Raw genomic sequence first — 20,005 nt, forward strand, 5'->3', positions numbered from 1 at the left:
TTCAATTTTTTTATTTCCTTAAACAAAAAAAATAAAGTTACATACGTGGCTGGAACTTCAATTCTCCACCAGGCCCTGATGGAGGAAATTCTTGTTGTAATTTTTTTTGTTCCATCTGCTGTACAACCTAGTGCATTGAAAAAGAATGTCTTAAAAGTAAGTATTCTTTTATTTTCTCATGACCTTTGACAAATCACAACAAACTAATTGAAAATTGTTTCCCAAAATGAGATATTCAGACTCTAAAATTTAGATTAATATTCAACAAAGCAGTTTTTAAAATACTATAGCTAATCGGACATTGAAATATTATATTACAAAAATCACACACTTTTACCAAAACACCTAAAATTCTTTTTAATGCCACAATCATTTTATAAATACCACCTGATGATATTCCAGCTTCTGAGCCTCAAGTTGATCATGCTGACGCTGTAGCTCTTCCTTTTGTTTCTGAAGTTCATCTGCCTTTTTCTTAAGTTCACTTTCTTGTAAAGAGATAAGATTTTCATATTCTTTCAGTTCTTCCTCTGTGAAGAGCTGTTGCTGATCCAGTGTCTAAAAGGAAAAAAATTGAGGAAAGAATAATCTTGGCTATACAACAAGGTTTGATTCAGCTTTTAAAATTCTATGATTAGTAAAGTACAAGAGTTTCTATAGTAATATACCTTTTTGGTAAGAAAGGGGAAATAAGAAAATACATATTTACATATTTATTTGAGCAAAAGGAAAAATCCAAGGCTAATGAAATGGGTTACCTACAGAACAATGAAGAGAACTAGGTAGAAAGGACAGAGAGAATGCGGGAAAAGAAATCACATTTCTCTGAATACACCTTTTTCGTACAGGTTTGATTTTTAGAAACTTGTCAGTGTTTCATATACTCAAGAAAAGAGAAGAAAGAAAATCCACAAGGACAGGAAAACCCAAATTGACTATAAGCAGAAGAAAATAAGTTATACTTTTATTTTAAGTGAATAAAACAGAAGGGGGAAAAAGAACTAATCAAGAAACTTTGGATCAGAGTATTCAGACTATATGCTCAGGTTAAAAACAACAACAAAAATCTAAACAAATAATAAATTCTTTTTTGCAGAGTTTAGCAATCTGAAACACTCTGAACATCCTAGGATTGAGGAAATAAGTGGAATAATATTGCGGAAAATAGGAGCCAGGTTTCATATGAAATATGGAAAGAGGAAGAAATAGGATGTTATACTGGAATTGGAGGCATTGGACTGAAATTTCAGGAGGTAGCAGTGTGAACTCATTAAGTTTGTGTTCTGTTTTTTTAAGATTTTATTATTTACTGGAGAGAGAGAGCGAGCATGAGTGGGGGAGGGGCAAAGGGCGAGGGAGAATTAGACTCCACACTGAGCAGGGAGCCCCACACTGGACTCTGTCCCAGGACCCTGGGATCATGACCTGAGTCAAAGACAGATGCCTAACCGACTGAGCCACCCAGGAGCCCCAGTGAGCTCATTAAGTTTTAATATATACTGATACTTAAATATACCAGGATGAATATGAATGTAAGTGTATCTCTGTATGTGTATAATACGTGCATATACAAATAGACATAATACAAATATAAATATATATATAAATATACACACACACACACACACACACACTTAAATGTTTTTTAATTACCCAACTTTATTATCTGACAAAGCCTAGAAGCAAAGATTCTCTGGTAGCAAGGAACACATCCAGTGCCCAGATCCCAGTCTGTGATAATGATCTCCACTAAAAGGGACCAGTGCTCCTCAGAAAAATGGCTGATTCCAGAGGTGGGATGGAGAAAGAACAAGATGAGCCTTGAACATCATCTTATTATGCTAATAAGTAAGGAAGTCCTCAAAGAATGATAGGTAACATGCCAAAAGGATACAAAAGTCAGTTTGAAGAAACTCCCACTAGCCAAATCTGGAGCAATATGGGCATCGAAATAAGTAGTGATAGTAAGGATTCAAGCTTATTGAATAAAATAAGCCATGAATCTACACTCAAACAAACAGAAATGAGGGAAGGGATAGCTTTTCCTTACTGCAGAAAGCCAACTAATAAATGCAGAAGGAATGATGATTAGAAAATCACCATTTGTCAATAGTCATTGTAATAACTGATTCTGGCTAGAATCATCAAGGATGCTAAAATTAGTAGATAATGAATCTCAAAGTGTACCCTCAAAGACTCTTTAAAAAAACAAAACAAAACAGTGGTAATGATGGTAGTGTTAATTGGTACAATTCTTTTGAAAAATACTTTTACAAAATATATCAACTGCCCGAAAAAGATTCCCTTGGTCTTGGTAGTGCTACCTTGAGAATCCATCCTATAAAATAACCCTAAACACATAATAAGCTTTATATAAAAATGTGTTTATAGCAGCACTATCTTTTTAAAATAAACAGTAAAAGAATGGGTGTCTGGCCCTGAGAAAACAGTTAAGCACTTCCATAACTATTAAAGTTATGCTTACAATTAATATTTGGAAATACTTTTGATATGATGTCAAGTGATTTCTTTTAAATGCTGACTTCTGATCCTGGCAGTATGGTGTATTAGACAATATAAGAGTTTAAGTTACAAAAGACAAAATAGTGAGGAAACCTGGTAGACAGTATCTTAACCAAATAATCAAAATTAACATTGCCAGTTATGAAATTAATCAGCAGCATATGCCTCATGATATGATGCACTTAGATCACTTTGGTGGTATTCCTACCAAAACCAGAAATCCGAAAGAAACAGCAGACTGACTCAAACTGAAGGAAATTCTACAAAATTACTGGTCTGTACTCTTTAGAAATATGAACGCCATGAGATACAAAGACTCGGGAACTGTTTCAGATTAAAGGAGATTAGGAAGACATTACAACTAAATTCAGTATATGATTCTGGATTTTCTTTTGCTATAAAGGACAGTATTAGGAAAATTAACAAAAATCTCAATAAAGTCTAGAGACTGGAAAAGAGTTTTTTGTGTGTAGCCATAGATAATTTTACTGTAGTTATGCAAGATAAATCCTTGTTTGCAAAAAATACACACTCAAGTATTTAAGGTTAAAGCAGCACCATGTGCAACTTACTCTCAAAAAAATTATGTTATATATAAATACACATATGCACAGATTAAAAATAGAGAAAGAGATAAAGAGAATAACTGTAGTAAAATGGGAAATCTGGGAAGGGTATTCAGGAATTCGTTGTCTATTCTTATAACTCTTTTGTAAATCTAAAATTATGTTAAAATGAAAAAAAGTATGTAATTATCTATTTCTCTAGTTCACCAGAAGCAATAACGGGAATGCATGTTCAAATATCTGAGCATTCTTCTTCTTCTTCACCAAAGTCCAGAAATATTATAAATATTAGAAAAAAACATGACAAAAAAAGCTGATTTCTTTAATCTCGAACTAAGATGATAAACTGTCATCCTGGGACTGTCCTCGTTTCAGCACTAAAAACTCCCACATCCCAGGAAACTCCTCAGTCCAGGCTACACCAGGACAGTTGGTCACCCTACCTCAAACTATTTTCTGGACAGTTAAAAATCTAATTGAAATGGTAATCTTTTAAATTTTGTATAGAAAATGACAATTTTTTTTTCAATCTCTTCTGGTTGCTACCTCTCAACTATTCTTTTAAAAATGTGTATGCACAGTAAACTATGGAATAAATTGGTATGCCTTTCTGGAGCAATTTGACAAGACATATTTAGAAACTAAAAATGGTCATAAACTTTGAGAATAGTTCTATTCTTAGGAATTAATCCCAGGGAAATTATTACAGATGCTCAAATATGTATGAACAAGTAGAGAGTCATCATAGTATTAATCACTACAGTAAAAAAATTGGAATTGACCCAAATGACTAAATCTGTTCCAATGGTTATATAAATTATGCTATAATCACACAACTGCATGCTAAGGAGTCATTTCTAAAGTCTGTTTTTTGAGGAATGGCATCATGAAATATTGTTAACATTAAAAAACACAGAATTTCCCAAACATACAAAGACATTTATACAGTATGAAGCCATTTTAAGACTATATAGACAGGATGGGGTGCCTGGGGGGCTCAATCCTGTAAGCCTCTGACTTCAGCTCAGGTCATGGTCTCAGGGTCCTGGGATTGAGTTGCATCGGGCTCTGAGCTCAGCAGGGAGTCCGCTTGTCCCTCTGCCTCTCCCTCTGCCCCTCCCACTGCTCAAGCTCTCGCACTCTCTCTCAAATAAATACATAAAATCTTTAAAAATATACATAGAGAGATAGAAGCTTATGTGTATATGTAAATTAAAAATGGGACAGGGGTGCCTGGGTGACTTAGTCGGTTGAACACCTGGCTCTTGATTTTGGCTCAGGTCATGATCTCGGGGTAGTAAGATTGAGCTCCACATCAGACTCCACGCTGGGCATGGAGCCTGCTCAAGATTCTTTCCCTCTCCTTCAGCCCCTCCCCCTCATTTGCGCGCGCGCTCTCTCTCTCTCTCTCTCTCTCTCATAAATAAATAAATAAATAAATAAATAAAATAAAAATGGGACAGTACACTCTATATTGTATGCTATATATGCATATACTAAAGATACAAACTATTTCCAAATTGTCATACTACAATGCATAAATTAAGTGTCTACCTCTGGATGGTAGAATTATAGGTAACTTCTAATTTATTCTTTAAATGTATCTATATTTCTAATTTTCAAGAATGAACACTAGAAAAAAAAAATTTTAAAAAGACTTCTAATTATATGTAACATGATTACAAATAAGAGGTCAATTGACACAAGCTTTCCAAAAAATCAAGTTCATTATTTTATAGTGACATTTTATTGAAAAGCCAAGACAGTAAGGCTCTACATGCAAACATAATGGGAAATAAAAGTTAAAAGTAGAATGGACTGATGTAGAATTTCTTGAACCATACATCCCATTTCAAGTAGGTTTTATTACCTCCCAGCTATCTGGCTCCAAGAATTCCTTTTTTTCTGTAGCTTTCAAAAACTCGTCTAGAGTCACTAATCGGTCTTTGTTAGCATCAACCTGATTAAAAAAAAAAATGTATATGTAAAATATAATAACTCTCATATTACTAGAAATTGTCTTCTAGACAATTGCTGTATATTTGTGTAGATGCTACTACACAAATATACAGCAATTAAGGCTAGCCTAACATCCACAGAAACAGGGATGGAGGGTTGGAAGGAAAAAAACCAGAACACTCAACATTATAGTAGAATCAGAAAATAGATACTGCTATCTTCTGTATTATTCAGATTTGAAAATACAGTGAGATATTTATACTTCTGATGCTCAAAGATCATCACGCTTGAGTCTGCTGATCTGACTGGTTAGGCTATTATGGTCTTCCTCCCTCATCACACCATGTAAAATCCCAAGAAAAATAACCTTTACAGAAAGAGGACTGTGTTAGCCAACAGTAAAGGAGTTTACATTAAAATGCTCTCAACATTCTTTCTTAAAAACAACTAATAAATCAAAATTAAAGTTGACAACCAGTCCCAATCCTCTTCAGTGGCTGTTACAGCCATCCAGTTGCAAAAGTGAACTCCATAATGGCCAAAGAAATTCACTTGACACTTGGGATGCCAGCAGTCAACAGAAATCCCAATCCATCACCAATAGCTCAAATATCAGGTGAAAATCACTGACGCAAAACAGTGGGTGTTAGTTACTGGCCTCTGATGTCTATGACCAAAGTTCTCAGCTTAATAATGTCAATAAGAACTAAATACGTTGTTATAAACCATTACGGTATTAGATTTTTTGTATTTTCTTAATAAAAACACAGCCTTTTAAAACATCAAATCTTGGACTACATTATCTTTTACTTCTAAAAGACATGCAACAGCATCTTAATCTCTTAAATAAAAACCTTTTAAATTTTAAAATATTTTAAAGTAGTTACAAAATAATTTTATCTACACTAAGGGAGTCTAGCGAATATTCTGGATCAAAAAATGCAAAATTCAATTAAATAACTACTTTGTGTATTTATTTTCCACTTTATGGTAAGATTTATTGCAAGAACTTGAATAATCCATTGAAATAACATATATTCTTAAAATTTTAAAACATACCTCATTCATCACATGTTCCCTCATTCTAAGCCGTTCTTCCTCCATTTCTACCATATCATCCTCCTCATTTTTGGGGTCATATACTTTCTCCAACTAAAAAGAAAAGTTTAAAACCAACATAAAAGGAAGGAAAATAATAGAAGGAAAAAAGAGAGCAAAAATGCTGAACACTTAAATGAACTCATTTACCTCTTTAGTAAATAGGGCTTCTAATTCTTGTTCATCCAGAAAGCCATCATTATTGACATCTGAAGTTTAAAAAGTCACAAATGCAAAAATTTATTTTAATGCCTTCGAAAATCAATAAATAAATTACAACTCTTCACAACTGCCTTGCAGAAGTGATACTAACACGAAGCATCCATGTGCTACATAAAGATGTTTCCTCCTTTTTTATGAAGCCTCACATCAGTCCAACTGATAACAATTTACTACTAATTTATAATTCATACTAGGTTTTTTTTTAGAAAAATATATCTTAACCAGTTTTTTTCAAACATATAAAGTGAAACAATACGCTATAGGGAAAAAAGTAAATTTTAATATTATAGCATAAAGTGTGCTAGATAGAACCTAGCTAGTCACAGAAATACCTTCAGTTTACAGAGAACCTTACAGTAAGCCGTAATGAGTCAACAGTTAAAGCAGGTAAAAGACACAGCTACTGACTTAAAGTATTTTATGCTGCAGGTCAGCAATAAAGACTATTCTATTACCCTAGAGAAAAATTCTAAACATTTACTGTCAATAGGACTCAATAGCAGACCTTGACAAAAACCAGTTAAGAATAAAGCAACTATAATCTTTCAAACAGCAGACATAAATATTAATATTTGTATCAAATCTGTTACCATGTAATTTGAAAAATGTCTTGGGGTCAAAGTCATTAGGATCCAATCCATCAGTCTCTTCCCATACCTCTTTTAGTTGATCTTTGCTTCCCTGTGAATCAATTTTTAAAAAATGCTCAAAACAAAATATAATCTATGTATATAGACTGAAAATAAAACACAAATTTGAGAAACTATGCTGAATTAAGATTCTAAAGTACTAATAACTTATGATAAAATTCTATCTGATACTCAAAGAAGTATCTTCATCTAATGATGGTTTCTTAAAGTCATAATTCTTACTGGATGATTAACTTTGGGATGATTTTCATGCTTTTTCCTCATTTCTTCAAATTTAGATTCTTCTTCTTTTCTCTTTTCTTCATTCAGTGTTTTTAAATATTCTCTTCTTTCATGTTCCTTCATCATTTCATATTTTTTAAATTCTTCATGTCGAGTCTTATCATAGTGTTCCAGATCACTTGTGGCCTATAATGTAATATTTAAACTAAATAACAAGGAGTATTTGAAAATATAAATAAGGGCTTTCTTGCATACAGCATATTCTAATAGAAGGTAGTATAGAAGGTCCAGAAAACATTGGACTCCTCTTTTAAACTCTGCCATTTTATTTTAGTCATTATTATTATTACCAGAATGTAGGCATTAAAAGAAACTCAGAGTTCAAAGCAAGCCTCAACTTTAGAAAGTTCTTCATAAGTAAGTAATATATAAATTGATTTTAAAAAGAAGGAAGGGACTGTATCAAATCTATACAATATAGAAAACTAGAATTGTTTCTAACTACTTAACTAAACTCATACCCAGGCTACAACATGCATTTTGGTAACTCCATACAGTACAACATGAGAAGCCTACAAACTCTTATCTAAAATCCCAGAGCCCAGATATGTTTCAGAATTTTCTAGTTTTCAGAAAAAGAATATGGCACTTATGCCATATTGTGTAATATCCTTGCAGAGTCTATAATCAAACAGATTAGTACTTCCTCAGCAAAGTCTATGAATATTCACATTATGTAGGCTAAATAAAAACTACAAATAGCCTTATTATAACTGAAGCCAGATTTCAGCTTTTATAGTGCTTTGGATTTTGGAATTGTGGGCAAGGGGTTACAGACCGTTATGGTCATATTATTATCTGTAGTAATAAAGGTTAAGCTATCTCCCTTTAAAAATATTCTTGAGAGTGTCTAAATGTTATATTACCACTTCACTGAATTTACTTATCGAATGACAGAGCCTCAAAGGCACAATGACAACACTTTTTAGAATTATTCTCACCGCTTTGATGAGCATATCTAAATCTGTAGATTCAAACTTGTCAGGATTCAGGTGGTTTAGGTGATCAAATTGTTTTAGAAGAGCATGGTGGTCTATGCCTGTATCTGAAAGAAAATGAGAAAACTGTAAATGATAAAGTACTAAAAGCTAGAAACATTAATATAAATAATACATAAGCATAAGTATTCATATTTATTCTATAGGATCTTATAAGAATATTCAAAATTTTAGATTAAGCTTTCATATTTTCTTTTAGAATATTGTACATAGTGTTATTCTAGGCAATAGTGATGTCCTTGAATCCAGAAAGGAATACAACATAATATGTACACTTTAATATTATTTCTAGAAAGGCTAGTTGACTATCAGTATAATTAATAGTAAAAACTTTTTTATTATTGTAAAACTACCATATTTCCTACTTTTAATTAGATAAAGTCTAATATACTGCCTTCATCAGAGATCTAAGTAGAGGGGCGCCTGAGTGGCTCAGTCAGTTAAGCTACCGACTCTTGCTTTAGGCTCAGGTCATGATTTCCTGGATGGTGGGATTGAGCCCCACATTGAGCAGCATGTCGGGGCTCTGTACTCAGTGAGGAGTATGCTTGAGATTCTCTCCTTCTGCCCCTCCCCCCAACTCATGGTCTCACGCTTGCTCTCTTCCTCTCAAATAAATCTTAAAAAAAAAAAAAAAGGACCTAAGTGGAATTTCTCTTTTTTTAGTATTTTATTTTTAAGCAATCTCTACACCCAAAGTGGGGCTCAAACTCACAATCCTGAGATCAAGAGTTGCATGCTTTTCCAACTGAGCAACTCAGGTGCCCCCTAAAGAGAATTTCTAAAAAGAATTGTTCTAAAATTTATATGAAGGAATTTTTTGTATGCTGCTCCAATGAATCCTTTACGGAACAATAAAAATCTAAATTAGGTAAATTCATTTGGATTAGGACTTATTTTTAAAGACATATCAATTATTTTCTTTGTGAACATTTTTTTTTAAACAAGCTACAGTTTGGGGCACCTGGCTGGCTCACTTGGTTAAGCATCTGACTTTTTTTTTTTTAAGATTTTATTCATTTATTTAAGAGAGAAAGAGAGCAGGAACAGGGGGAGGGACAGAGACAAGGAGAAGCAGACTCCTCACTGAACAGAGAGCCCAACAACATGAGGCTCAGTCCCGAGCCAAAGGCAGCCATTTAACCTACTGAACTACCCAGGCGCCCCTAGTGTCTGACTCTTGATCTCGCTCAGGTCTTGATCTCAGGGTTGTGAGTTCAAACCCAATTTTGAGGGGCGCCTGGGTGGCTCAGTCGTTAAGCATCTGCCTTCGGCTCAGGTCATGATCCCAAGGTCCTGGGATCGAGCCCCGCATCAGGCTCCCCACTCAGCGGGAAGCCTGCTTCTCTCTCACTCCCCCTGCTTGTGTTCCCTCTCTCACTGTGTCTCTCTCTGTCAAATACTTAAAATCTTGAAAAAAAAAAATTGGGGCCCCACGCTGGGCATGGAGTCTACTTAAAAAACAAACAAACAAAACAAAAACAAAAAACAAGCCACAGTGTATTGTAGCTGAAAGGGTAAAGTGAGTCTGGACTATTTCAGTTGGATTATAGAATTGAGCAAAATAGGTACATGTGTTGATTTGTTAAAAGTCAGAATTCTCACTTAGAAAAAAGGAATGTACAAATATGGAATCATGGAAGGCAAGAAAAAAATCTCTGACTTGGCATCAGGGAAATACAAATCAAAACCACAATGAGATACCACCTCACACCAGTCAGAATGACTAAAATTAACAAATCAGGAAACAACAGATGTTGGTGAGGATGCGGAGAAAGGGGAACCCTCTTACACTGTTGGTGGGAATGCAAGCTGATGCAGCCACTCTGGAAAACAGTTCCTCAAAAAGTTGAAAACAGAGCTACCCTACGAGCCAGCAATTGCTCTATGGGGTATTTACCCCAAAGATACAAATGTAGTGATCCAAAGGGGCACCTGCACCCTAATGTTTATAGCAGCAATGTCCACAATAGCCAAACTATGGAAAGAGCCCAAGATGTCTATTGACAGATGAATGGATAAAGATGTGGTATATATACACAATGGAATACTACTCAGTCATCAAAAAAATGAAATCTTGCGACTTGCAATGATGTGGATGGAATTAGAGGGTATTATGCTAAGCAAAATAAGTCCAATCAGAGAAAAACAATTATCATATGATCTCACTCATATGCGGAATTTAAGAAAACAGAGGATCATAGGGGACAAAGAGGAAAAAATAAAACAAGATGAAATCAGAGAGGGAGACAAACCATAAGAGACTCTTAATCATAGGAAATAAACTGAAGATTACTGGAGGGGAGAAGGGTGGGTGGATGGGGTAACTGGGTGATGGACATTAAGGAGGGCACGTGATGTAATGAGCACTGGGTATTATATAAGACTGATGAATCATTGACCTCTACCTCTGAAACTAATAATACATTATATGTTAATTAATTGAATTTAAATTTTAAAAAAAGAAATAAATCTCTAGAAATAGATGAGAATTAGCACTGTGTGAACTTATTTCTAAAATATGAATATGTACATACATATGTATGTATGCTTTACAGGTACACACACATGTGTGTGTATATACGCACATACATTTATACAGCCAAAAATGTGTGTGCCCGTGTATGTCGATGTATATAGACATGCATAAATCTCCTATCTCTGTCCAGTGAAAATGTCAATAAGAAAATATATTCCAGGGGCACCTGATTGGCTCAGTCAGTTAAGCATCTGCCTTCGGCTCAGCTCATGATCCCAGAATTCTGGGACTGAGCCCCTCGTCAAGCTCCCTGCTCAGCAGAAAGTCTGCTTCTCCCTCAGCCTCTGCCCCTCCCCCCGCTTGTGCTTCTCTCTCTCTCAAATGAATAAATAAAATCTTAAGAAAAGAAAAGAAAGAAAATATATTCCAGAAGCAATGAGCACACCTACTGCCAGTCTTTGGTCTGTAATATCATTTCCCACTAAAAAAAACCAGGAATCCTCAGAGAAATAGCTCATTCCAGGCCTGGGGCAGGATAGGTACAAGATGAGCCTGGAACATTTTGTTATACCAGAAAGTAAGAAACTGCTATATTTAGTTAAATTAAGATTTCGCTGAATTCTTTGTATGGCACTGTACAAATTTTACTTATGAAGAAAAGATTTGTCATAAGACCCAGGCCTAAAAGATATGACCGGACAGTGAAATACATGAAAAGATGCTTAACCTCACTCAAAATAGGAGAAATGTGTATTAAAACCATGCTATTATACTATCTAACAGAACGGTAAAACTCTTAAAGTCTGAAGATACATACTATTAACAGGATGTGAGAAATTATAAGAGTATGTATTGATACAACCTCTGTGGAGGTGGCAATATCTATAAAAATTACAAATACATATATATAGTTTCTCTGTGGGGAACGTATCCTACAGATAATTTTACACAGATATACAGCGATATATATACAAGACTATTCGCTAGAAATAACCCAAATACTCATCACCAGAGGCCTAGTTAAATAAATTATGGCATATCCATATAATGGAAATCTATGCAGCTATAAAATAAACTTTTTTAAAATGAAGATGGTCTCCATGTACTAATACAGAAAGGTCTCCAAATATGTTGTTAACAGAAAAAGACAAAGTACAAAATGTGTATTATATGCTAACCTTCTGCATAAAAAGAGAGGAAAAATAAGGACTTTTATTTGTATTTGCTTATATAAGAATGAAGAAACAGAAGGATCATGTTGGGGGAACTGATAGGACACAAAAATATCAGAGCACTTTTGCTATATGCCTTCTATAGTTTCTGGTTTTCAGCCATGTGAATGTATTACTTACTTTAAAAATTATACCAAAAAAAAAAAAAAGACCCTTTAAGTCTTTCTTCAAATTATCAGAAATTTCAATTCATAAATTCTGAATCAGTAAGAAAACATACATAAGTTTTCTAAGCATCAGACAGTTTTCTTTAGATAATGAAATTCAGCCCCTATTTGGAATAAAGAAAATATTGCCAAGATGGAACGGATGGAGGTTGTCTAAGAGGAAAGTAATCTCAAAACACCTTAGGCCCAGATTTAAGGACGGAACCTCCTTCTATGTCTGACCACCTGAGGTAGTAGGGTATGCGCTCAGTTTACCTCTCATTGATTTCCTTAAATCTCAGGATAAGGAATATTTGGTACTGGTTTTCTATGTCTATTCACCAGCAAGGAGTTTAATGCTCTACACAAGCATTTCTCCAATATGATCCATTGACCAGAGGCACATGTTTAAAATACATATTACTCACCCCCAGAATCAGAAACTCTAGAGGTAAGATCCAGTTAACTGAATTTTTAACAAGCTCCCCAGGTGATTCCTATGCAATCTGAAGTTTAAGAACTACTATTCACGGGGCGCCTGGGTGGCTCAGTCGTTAAGCATCTGCCGTCGGCTCAGGTCATGATCTCAGGGTCCTGGGATCGAGCCCCGCATCGGGCTCCCCGCTCAGCGGGAAGCTTGCTTCTCCCTCTTCTTCTCCCGCTGCTTCTGTTCCCTCTCTCTCTGTCCAATAAATAAATAAAATCTTTAAAAAAAAAAAAAAACTACTATTCACCAGGAGTAAATGTTCAAATGTTTATTAATGCCAATGAACCATCGTTGGCATTATAGCCTATAAGGGACATGTCACAAAAATAGGTCAGCCAGCTGGAAGGGTCTCCCACTTGTCAAATCTAGCTTCTTGATTTTGTTTCATAATTAGAAAGGCCATTCCAAGATAATAAAGAAATTCACCTATGTTGTCATCTAGTGCTTTTATGGTATTATTTTCTACACTGATATCTTTGATTCATTTGTACTTATTCTGATGTAAATGAGATACAGCTCTAACTGTACCTTTTTCCAAATGGCTAACCAATTGTACCAACATTATTCTTTTTAAAAATCTATCTTGATCCTACTAATAATGAGATACCACCTTTAATTCAAACTAAATTCTAAATGTATTTACTTTTACTTCTGGTATTTCTATTTAGTTCCACTGGTCTTTCTACTTATATGCCAAAACTATACAGTTCTAATGACTGGGGCTTAGTGATATATTTTAATACCTAACCTATCTATCTAGTCCTTCATTGTTCTTTTTCTGAAGTATGTAGCTTTTTTGCTTCTTTTTTCATATGAACTTTAAAATTAAGTTGTCTAGCAGCAGAAAAAAAAAGTACATATTTTTATTTGGATCCTGTCAAACTTATAAATTAACCTAAGGAAAACTGACATGTTTATAACGTTGAGTCTTTGTATCAAAAAGATGTTATGTCCTATATCATATGACCTCACTGATATGAGGAATTCTTAATCTCAGGAAACAAACTGAGGGTTGCTGGAGTGGTGGGGGATGGGAGTGATGGGGGAGCTGGGTGATGAATGTTGGGGAGGGTGTGTGCTATGGTGAGCGCTGTGAATTGTGTAAGACTGATGAATCACAGACCTGTACCTCTGAAACAAATAATACATTATATGTTAAAAAAAAGAAGAAGAAGATAACAGGAAGGGAAAAATGAAGGGGGGGAAATTGGAGGGGGAGACGAACCATGAGATACTATGGACTCTGAGAAACAAACTGAGGGTTCTAGAGGGGAGGGGGTGGGGGTTTGGGTTAGCCTGGTGATGGGTATTAAAGACGGCACATACTGCACGGAGCACTGGGTGTTATGCACAAACAATGAATCACGGAATACTACATCAAAAACTAATAATGTATGGTGACTAACACAATATAATAATAAAAAAATAAAACTGAAAAAAAAAAGATGTTATGTCTTCTCATTTTTTTCAAGTCTACTTTTGCATCCTTCAGGAGTATTTTAAAGCTTGTCTATAAGTCCAATTTGTTAATAGGTTTAATCTGGGTATTTTATCTTTGTTGGTATTTGTAAATGGAGTCTTTTCTTCCATTATATCTTGTAACTGGCTGTTGCATATGAAAAATACTGATTTCTGGATATTAAGTTTACCTTGCTGAATTTTCCTGTTCTTTATGTTACTTTTTTAGTCAATTATTTTGAGTTTTCCAAGTATATAATCCTATCACCTGCAAACAGAAATGGTTTTATCAACTCCTTTTCAATTACTTTATCTCCAGTTTTTTTTTTTTCATTTATGTAATTGTTTTTGTTAGTACCTCCAATGCTATGATAATTAGTAGTGGTGATTGTGGACATCGTCTTGTTCCTGATGTTAATTAGAATACACACTTGCATTTCCCTACCAAGTATGATGTGGCTGAGTTAAACATACCTGATCATGTTACAGAAGTATCTATTGATCACTATTTTATTACTTTTTTAAAATTAAGAAGTGTTAAATTTTGTCAATTGCTCCTTTTCTGTAGATTTAGAGATGGTCATATGATATAGGAGATTGCTTTCTTATCTGTGGATATCTTCACATTTCAAAAATTCTACTTCATAGCTATTTAATATTCTCACAGTCTAAAATTAAAAGAATATAGGAGCATGAATAGGCAGAGCACAGAGGATTTTTAGGGCAGTGAAACTATTCTGCATGATACTATAATGGTAGATACATATCATTATAGATTTGTTCAAATCCTAGACTGTAAAACACCAAAGTGAACTCTAATGTAAACTATGGACTTTGGGTGATTATGATGTGTCAATGTAGGTTCATCAATTGTAACAAATTTACCATTCTGGTGGGTGATGCTAGTAATGAAGGAGGTTATGCATGTTTGGGGGGCTGGGGGCAAATGGGAAATCTCTGCACCTTCCCTTCAATTTTGCTGTAAACCTTACACTGCTCTAAAAGAATCAAATCTTAATTTTATTCATTTATTTATTTGTTTATTTGTTTATTTATTTTAGAGAGAGAGTGTGTGTGAATGGGGGAGCAGGGCTAGGGGTGGAGGGAGGGGTAGAAGTAGAGGGAGAGACAATCTTAAGCAGACTCTGCACGGAGCTTGGAGCCCCATACAAGGCAGGGCTCTATCTCACAACCCCAAGATCACAATTTGAGTCAAAACCAAGAGTTGGACACATAACCAAATGTGCTACTCACACATGCCAAATCTTAATTTTAAAAGATAGAAGTTTCAAAGATTTATTCTAATTTATCCTTTGTCCTTTGACTTCTTGATTTTTGTCACACCAAAATTTTTTCTATTACTATTCATATGATGATTTATAGTATTAGATTTCCTAATATTAAGTCAATCTTGCATTCCTAAAATAAATGCACTTGCTATTATATGGTGTACTTTTGACATAAAATAATTTTGGTTTTGGCATCAATACATATTAAGAGTATGAAAGCTTTCCTTCTTTTTTTATGCTCTGGAATAGTTTAAATAGCACTGACAATCTGTTCTTTTTTAAAAAAAAAAAAAAAGATGTATTTATTTTTACTTGAGAAGGAGAGAGGGCAGAGGGACAGGGAAGGAAGAGAATCCCAAGCAGACTCCCCACTGAGTGTGGAACCCAACACGGGGCTCGATCTCACGACCCTGAGATCATGACCTGAGCTGAAACCAAGAGTTGGACACTTAACCAACTGAGCCACCCAGGTGTCCTGACAATCTGTTCTTTAACAGTTTAATAGAATTCCTTTTGACACTCTCTGGGCATAGTATGGTTTTTTTAGAGCAAGCTCTCTGACGATTTTCTGTTTCATCTATGGAAATTGTTATAATTAGATTTTCTCTCTCTTGGTTTGCTTTGATGTTATTCTTCCTCCCTTATTTTTTTTTAAAGATTTTATTTATTTATTTGACAGAGAGAGAAGGAACACAAGCAGCAGGGGTGGGAGAGGAAGAAGCAGGCTCCCCGTCAAGCAGGGAGCCCAATGTGGGGCTCGATCCCAGGACCCTGGGATCACGACCTGAGCCAAAGGCAGATGCTTAACGACTGAGCCACCCAGGCGCCCCATTCTTCCTCCTTTAAATCAGTGGCTTAATTCATTACTTTTCATTGATAAAATAATTTAAGGCTAATCATTTTGATTTTTGAATGATGTGATTACCTATTTTAAAAATTAAAAATTAAGAGAATGCAAATCAATGCTAACATTAAATTTTGACTAGAAGAGCATGGTATGTGCCAATATAAACTGACCTCAACAACCAAATACTGAAACTTTCCTACTTTTTTTTAGCACTTACCTTGAAGGGAATCCAACTTAGCTTTAATTAGCATTCTTAACCTTGCCACTTCTTGCCTTTTCAGTTCATCAAGTTTTGTCCTCACGTGGTGACTTACTAAATCCAGTTCTTTGCTTAGCCTCCCACTCTGTTAAAATTAACAAGCTAGTTTTATTTATTACATTCCATTTTTAGACCAGACACAATATATTAAAATTAGGGTTATGATGAAGTATGATAAATACTTTAGACTAATTTAGATAAATTTGGCATTACAAAAAGCATTTCTTTCAGAAGATACTCAGTTTATAACTCTAAAATCAAGATGTGTAAAAAACATATATTATGGAAAGAGTCCAAATGTCCATCAAGTGATCAATGGATGAAGAAGATACGTATACATATACAATGGCATATCAGTCAGCCATAAAAAAGAATGAACTCTTGCCATTTGCAATGACATGGATGGAGCTAGAGAGTATTATACTAAGCAAAATTAGTCAGTCAGTCAAAGACAAATACCACAAGATTTCACTCATATGTGGAATTTAAGAAACAAAACAGATAAATACGGGGGGGGGGGGAGAAGCAAACCAAAAACAGACTCTTAACTCTAGAAAACACACTGAGGGCTACTGGAGGGGAGGTGGGCAGGGGGGATGGGTTAAACAGGTGATGGGTATTAAGGAGGGCACTTTTTGTGATGAGCACTGGGTGTTGTATGTAAGTGATGAATCACAAAATTCTATACCTGAAACTAATATTACACTGCATGTTAACTGGAATTTAAAGAAAAATTTGAAGAAAATAAAAACCATATAATTGAAAGCATAATCAAAGCACAAAGAAGAAACTCAAAAAGTAACTTGAATTGTAAAATGGTACAGCCACTTTGAAAAACAATTTGGCAGTTCCTCAAAAAGTTAAACACAGAATTACCATATGACCCAGCAATTCCATTCTTAGGTATATACTTAAAGAATTGAAACATACGTTCACATAAAAACTTGTACCTGAATTTTCATAGCAGCATTATTCATACTAGTATAAAAAGTGGAAATAACCAAATGTCCATCAACTGATGAGCTGATAACCAAAATATGGAATATCCATAAAGTGGGATATTGTTCAGCCATAAAAAGAAATGAATGTACTAATATAAGCTACAATACAATGAACCTTGAAAAACATTATGCTCAAAGAAACCAGACACAAAAGGCCACATATTGTATAATTCCATTTATGTAGAATGTCCAAAATAGGCAAATCCATAGAGATAGAAAGTAGATCAATGATTGCCAAGGGATAAGAAGGGGGGGGAGTGATGGCTTAATGGGTACAGGGTTTCTTTTGGGAGGAAATGATATCGTTTAAAAGTAGACAGTGATAAATAAAATCTTGAAAAAAAAAAAGGGGGGGGCCTGGGCGGCTCAGTTGGTTAAGAGACTGCCTTAGGCTCAGGTCATGATCTCAGGGTCCTGGGATCGAGCCCCACATCGGGCTCCCTGCTCCGCGGGAAGCCTGCTTCTCCCTCTCCCACTCCCCCTGCTTGTGTTCCCTTTCTCGCTGTGTCTCTGTCACGTAAATAAATAAAATCTTTAAAAAAAAAAAGTAGATAGTGATGATGGTCACATGTAGATATACTACTGAATTATATGCTTTAAAGGGGCAAGTTTTAAGGTATGTGAATTACATTTCAATAAAGTAATTTTAAAAAATAACTTGGCCACCTTAAGTTTTAATAGTTACATATATAAATAACTTTTCAAAATTCATCTTTTTTAGGCTGTCTCCTTTGATTACTTTTCTCTTAGATGAGTACTTAGATACATGTTCCAAAATTTAAGAAACAAAATAGCTAGTAGCTTACTTTCTCTTGTTTATAAATGCATTTGCAATCACAAACTGCAAATCTAACTAGCAATCAGGCAGACAGACTTTTTAGGACTGAGTCAACGGGGCCCACTGAGGAAGGTAAAGAAAAGAAACCCCCTACAAAGGAGACCAAGAAAGAATATTCAGAGGTAAGAAGGCGAACTAGGAGAATTTGCTATTATAGAAGCAAAAAGACTGATATACTCAAGGAGAGGGTAGTCATCATTATTACATACAACAATGGTTCTCAAAGTGTGGTCCCCAAGTAGAACATTAGCACCAACTGGGAACGTTAGAAATGCAAGTTCTGACTTACTGAATCACAAAGTCTATAGGTGGGGCACAGGAATCTGTGTTTCAACAAGTCCTAAAATCTGAGAACCACTGAGATAATAAAAAGGGGTCCAGTAAGAACAGAAATAAATAGTATTCACTGGATTTGGCAATTAAGAAGTCACTGACATCCTTCGTGAAAGTATATTCAGTGGCATGATATAGACAAAGCCATAATCTTTCCAGTCAGCAATATTTGGGAAGTGAAGAAATGCAGTATGATTCCCCTTTCAAAATACTTGGCTGAGGGGCACCTGGGTGACTCAGTCTGTTAAGCATCTGCCTTCAGACGCTTCTGCTCAGGTTATGATCCCAGGGACCTGGGATGGAGCCCCACATCAGGCTCCCTGCTCAGGTGGGAGCCTATTTCTCCCCTCCCTCTCCCTCTGCCTGCCGCTCCCCCTGCTTGTGCTCTCTCCCTCTCTCTCTGTCAAAATAAATAAATAAAATCTTTAAAAAAAAAAAACCTGATCAAAATACTTGGCTGAAAAGGAAAGGACAAATTTTAAATTTTTTCTCCCAATTTTATTGATAAGAGTCTTTGCGGAGCTATTTATATAATGATTCCGTTGGCTTGAGTTTTAGTGTCTTTTTTTTTTTTTTTTTAAGATTTTATTCACTCCTTTGACAGAGAGAGACACAGCAAGAGAGGGAACACAAGCAGGGGAGTGGGAGAGGGAAGAGCAGGCTTCCCGCGGAGCAGGGAGCCAGATGCGGGGCTCGATCCCAGGACCCTGGGATCATGACCTGAGCCGAAGGCAGACGCTTTAACGACTGAGCCACCCAGGCGCCCCTTTAGTGTCTATTTTAATTCTTATATCTTTTTCATTGAATAACTGTTTAACTTATTACATTTTGTCTCCCCCTGCCCCAATAGGGAATAGGATTGACTGTGAAAGGCAGACAGTTATAAAAGTATTCCCATACCAAACCAGGATTATCTCTCTATTGTACTTCCTATTATCTACCTTTTCGGTTACCCACAAACAATGTTCTTTTTTAAAAAAAGATTTATTTATTCATTTGAGAGAAAGAGAGAGAGAACAGGGAAAGGGCAGAGAGAGGGAAAGAGAATCTCAAGCAGACTCCACACTGGCTGTGGAGCCCAAAGCATGGCTCAATTTCATGACTCTGAGATCTTGACTTGAGCCAAAACCAAGAGTTGGACATTTAACCACTGAGCCACCCAGGCATCCTGCCACAAATAATGTTCTTAATCCTAACTTAAGTAGATAAGAGACACTGAAAGTTCTACATTAAATATTATTCAGCCCAGAAAATTAGTTCCATAGATCAAATTAATTCCTCAAAGGAAACCTAAGATTACTCTCAAGATAATTCAGGGAAATTATTGGCATGATGCTC

General features: G+C 35.3%; 1 protein-coding gene across 5 annotated transcripts in view; it reads right to left on the bottom strand.

Moving 5' to 3' along the window:
• The window catches only part of NUCB2 (nucleobindin 2), a 62,303-nt gene that overhangs the window by 9,075 nt on the left and 33,223 nt on the right, over positions 1-20,005 (bottom strand). For 4 of the 5 annotated variants that reach the window (XR_015766703.1, XM_088018188.1, XM_088018187.1 and 1 more), the window contains 9 exons: positions 16,454-16,580; positions 8,242-8,345; positions 7,241-7,426; positions 6,959-7,049; positions 6,297-6,355; positions 6,108-6,200; positions 4,960-5,049; positions 388-558; positions 46-127 (listed from right to left, as the gene is read on the bottom strand). Coding sequence is in view for 4 of the 5 variants with exons in the window: in XM_088018188.1 (XP_087874314.1) it covers positions 46-127; positions 388-558; positions 4,960-5,049; positions 6,108-6,200; positions 6,297-6,355; positions 6,959-7,049; positions 7,241-7,426; positions 8,242-8,345; positions 16,454-16,580 (1,003 nt within the window). In the remaining variant the exon portion in view is untranslated. Of the gene's footprint in view, positions 1-37; positions 128-387; positions 559-4,959; positions 5,050-6,107; positions 6,201-6,296; positions 6,356-6,958; positions 7,050-7,240; positions 7,427-8,241; positions 8,346-16,453; positions 16,581-20,005 lie in introns of those variants that run through there. The other variant, XM_028116853.1, reaches the window with a different exon arrangement.

The sequence above is a fragment of the Eumetopias jubatus genome, unplaced genomic scaffold, assembly GCF_037043125.1.
Source record: "Eumetopias jubatus isolate StellerSeaLion01/CBP00866 unplaced genomic scaffold, mEumJub1_p1.0 scaffold_13, whole genome shotgun sequence".
Taxonomy (NCBI): Eukaryota; Metazoa; Chordata; class Mammalia; order Carnivora; family Otariidae; genus Eumetopias; species Eumetopias jubatus.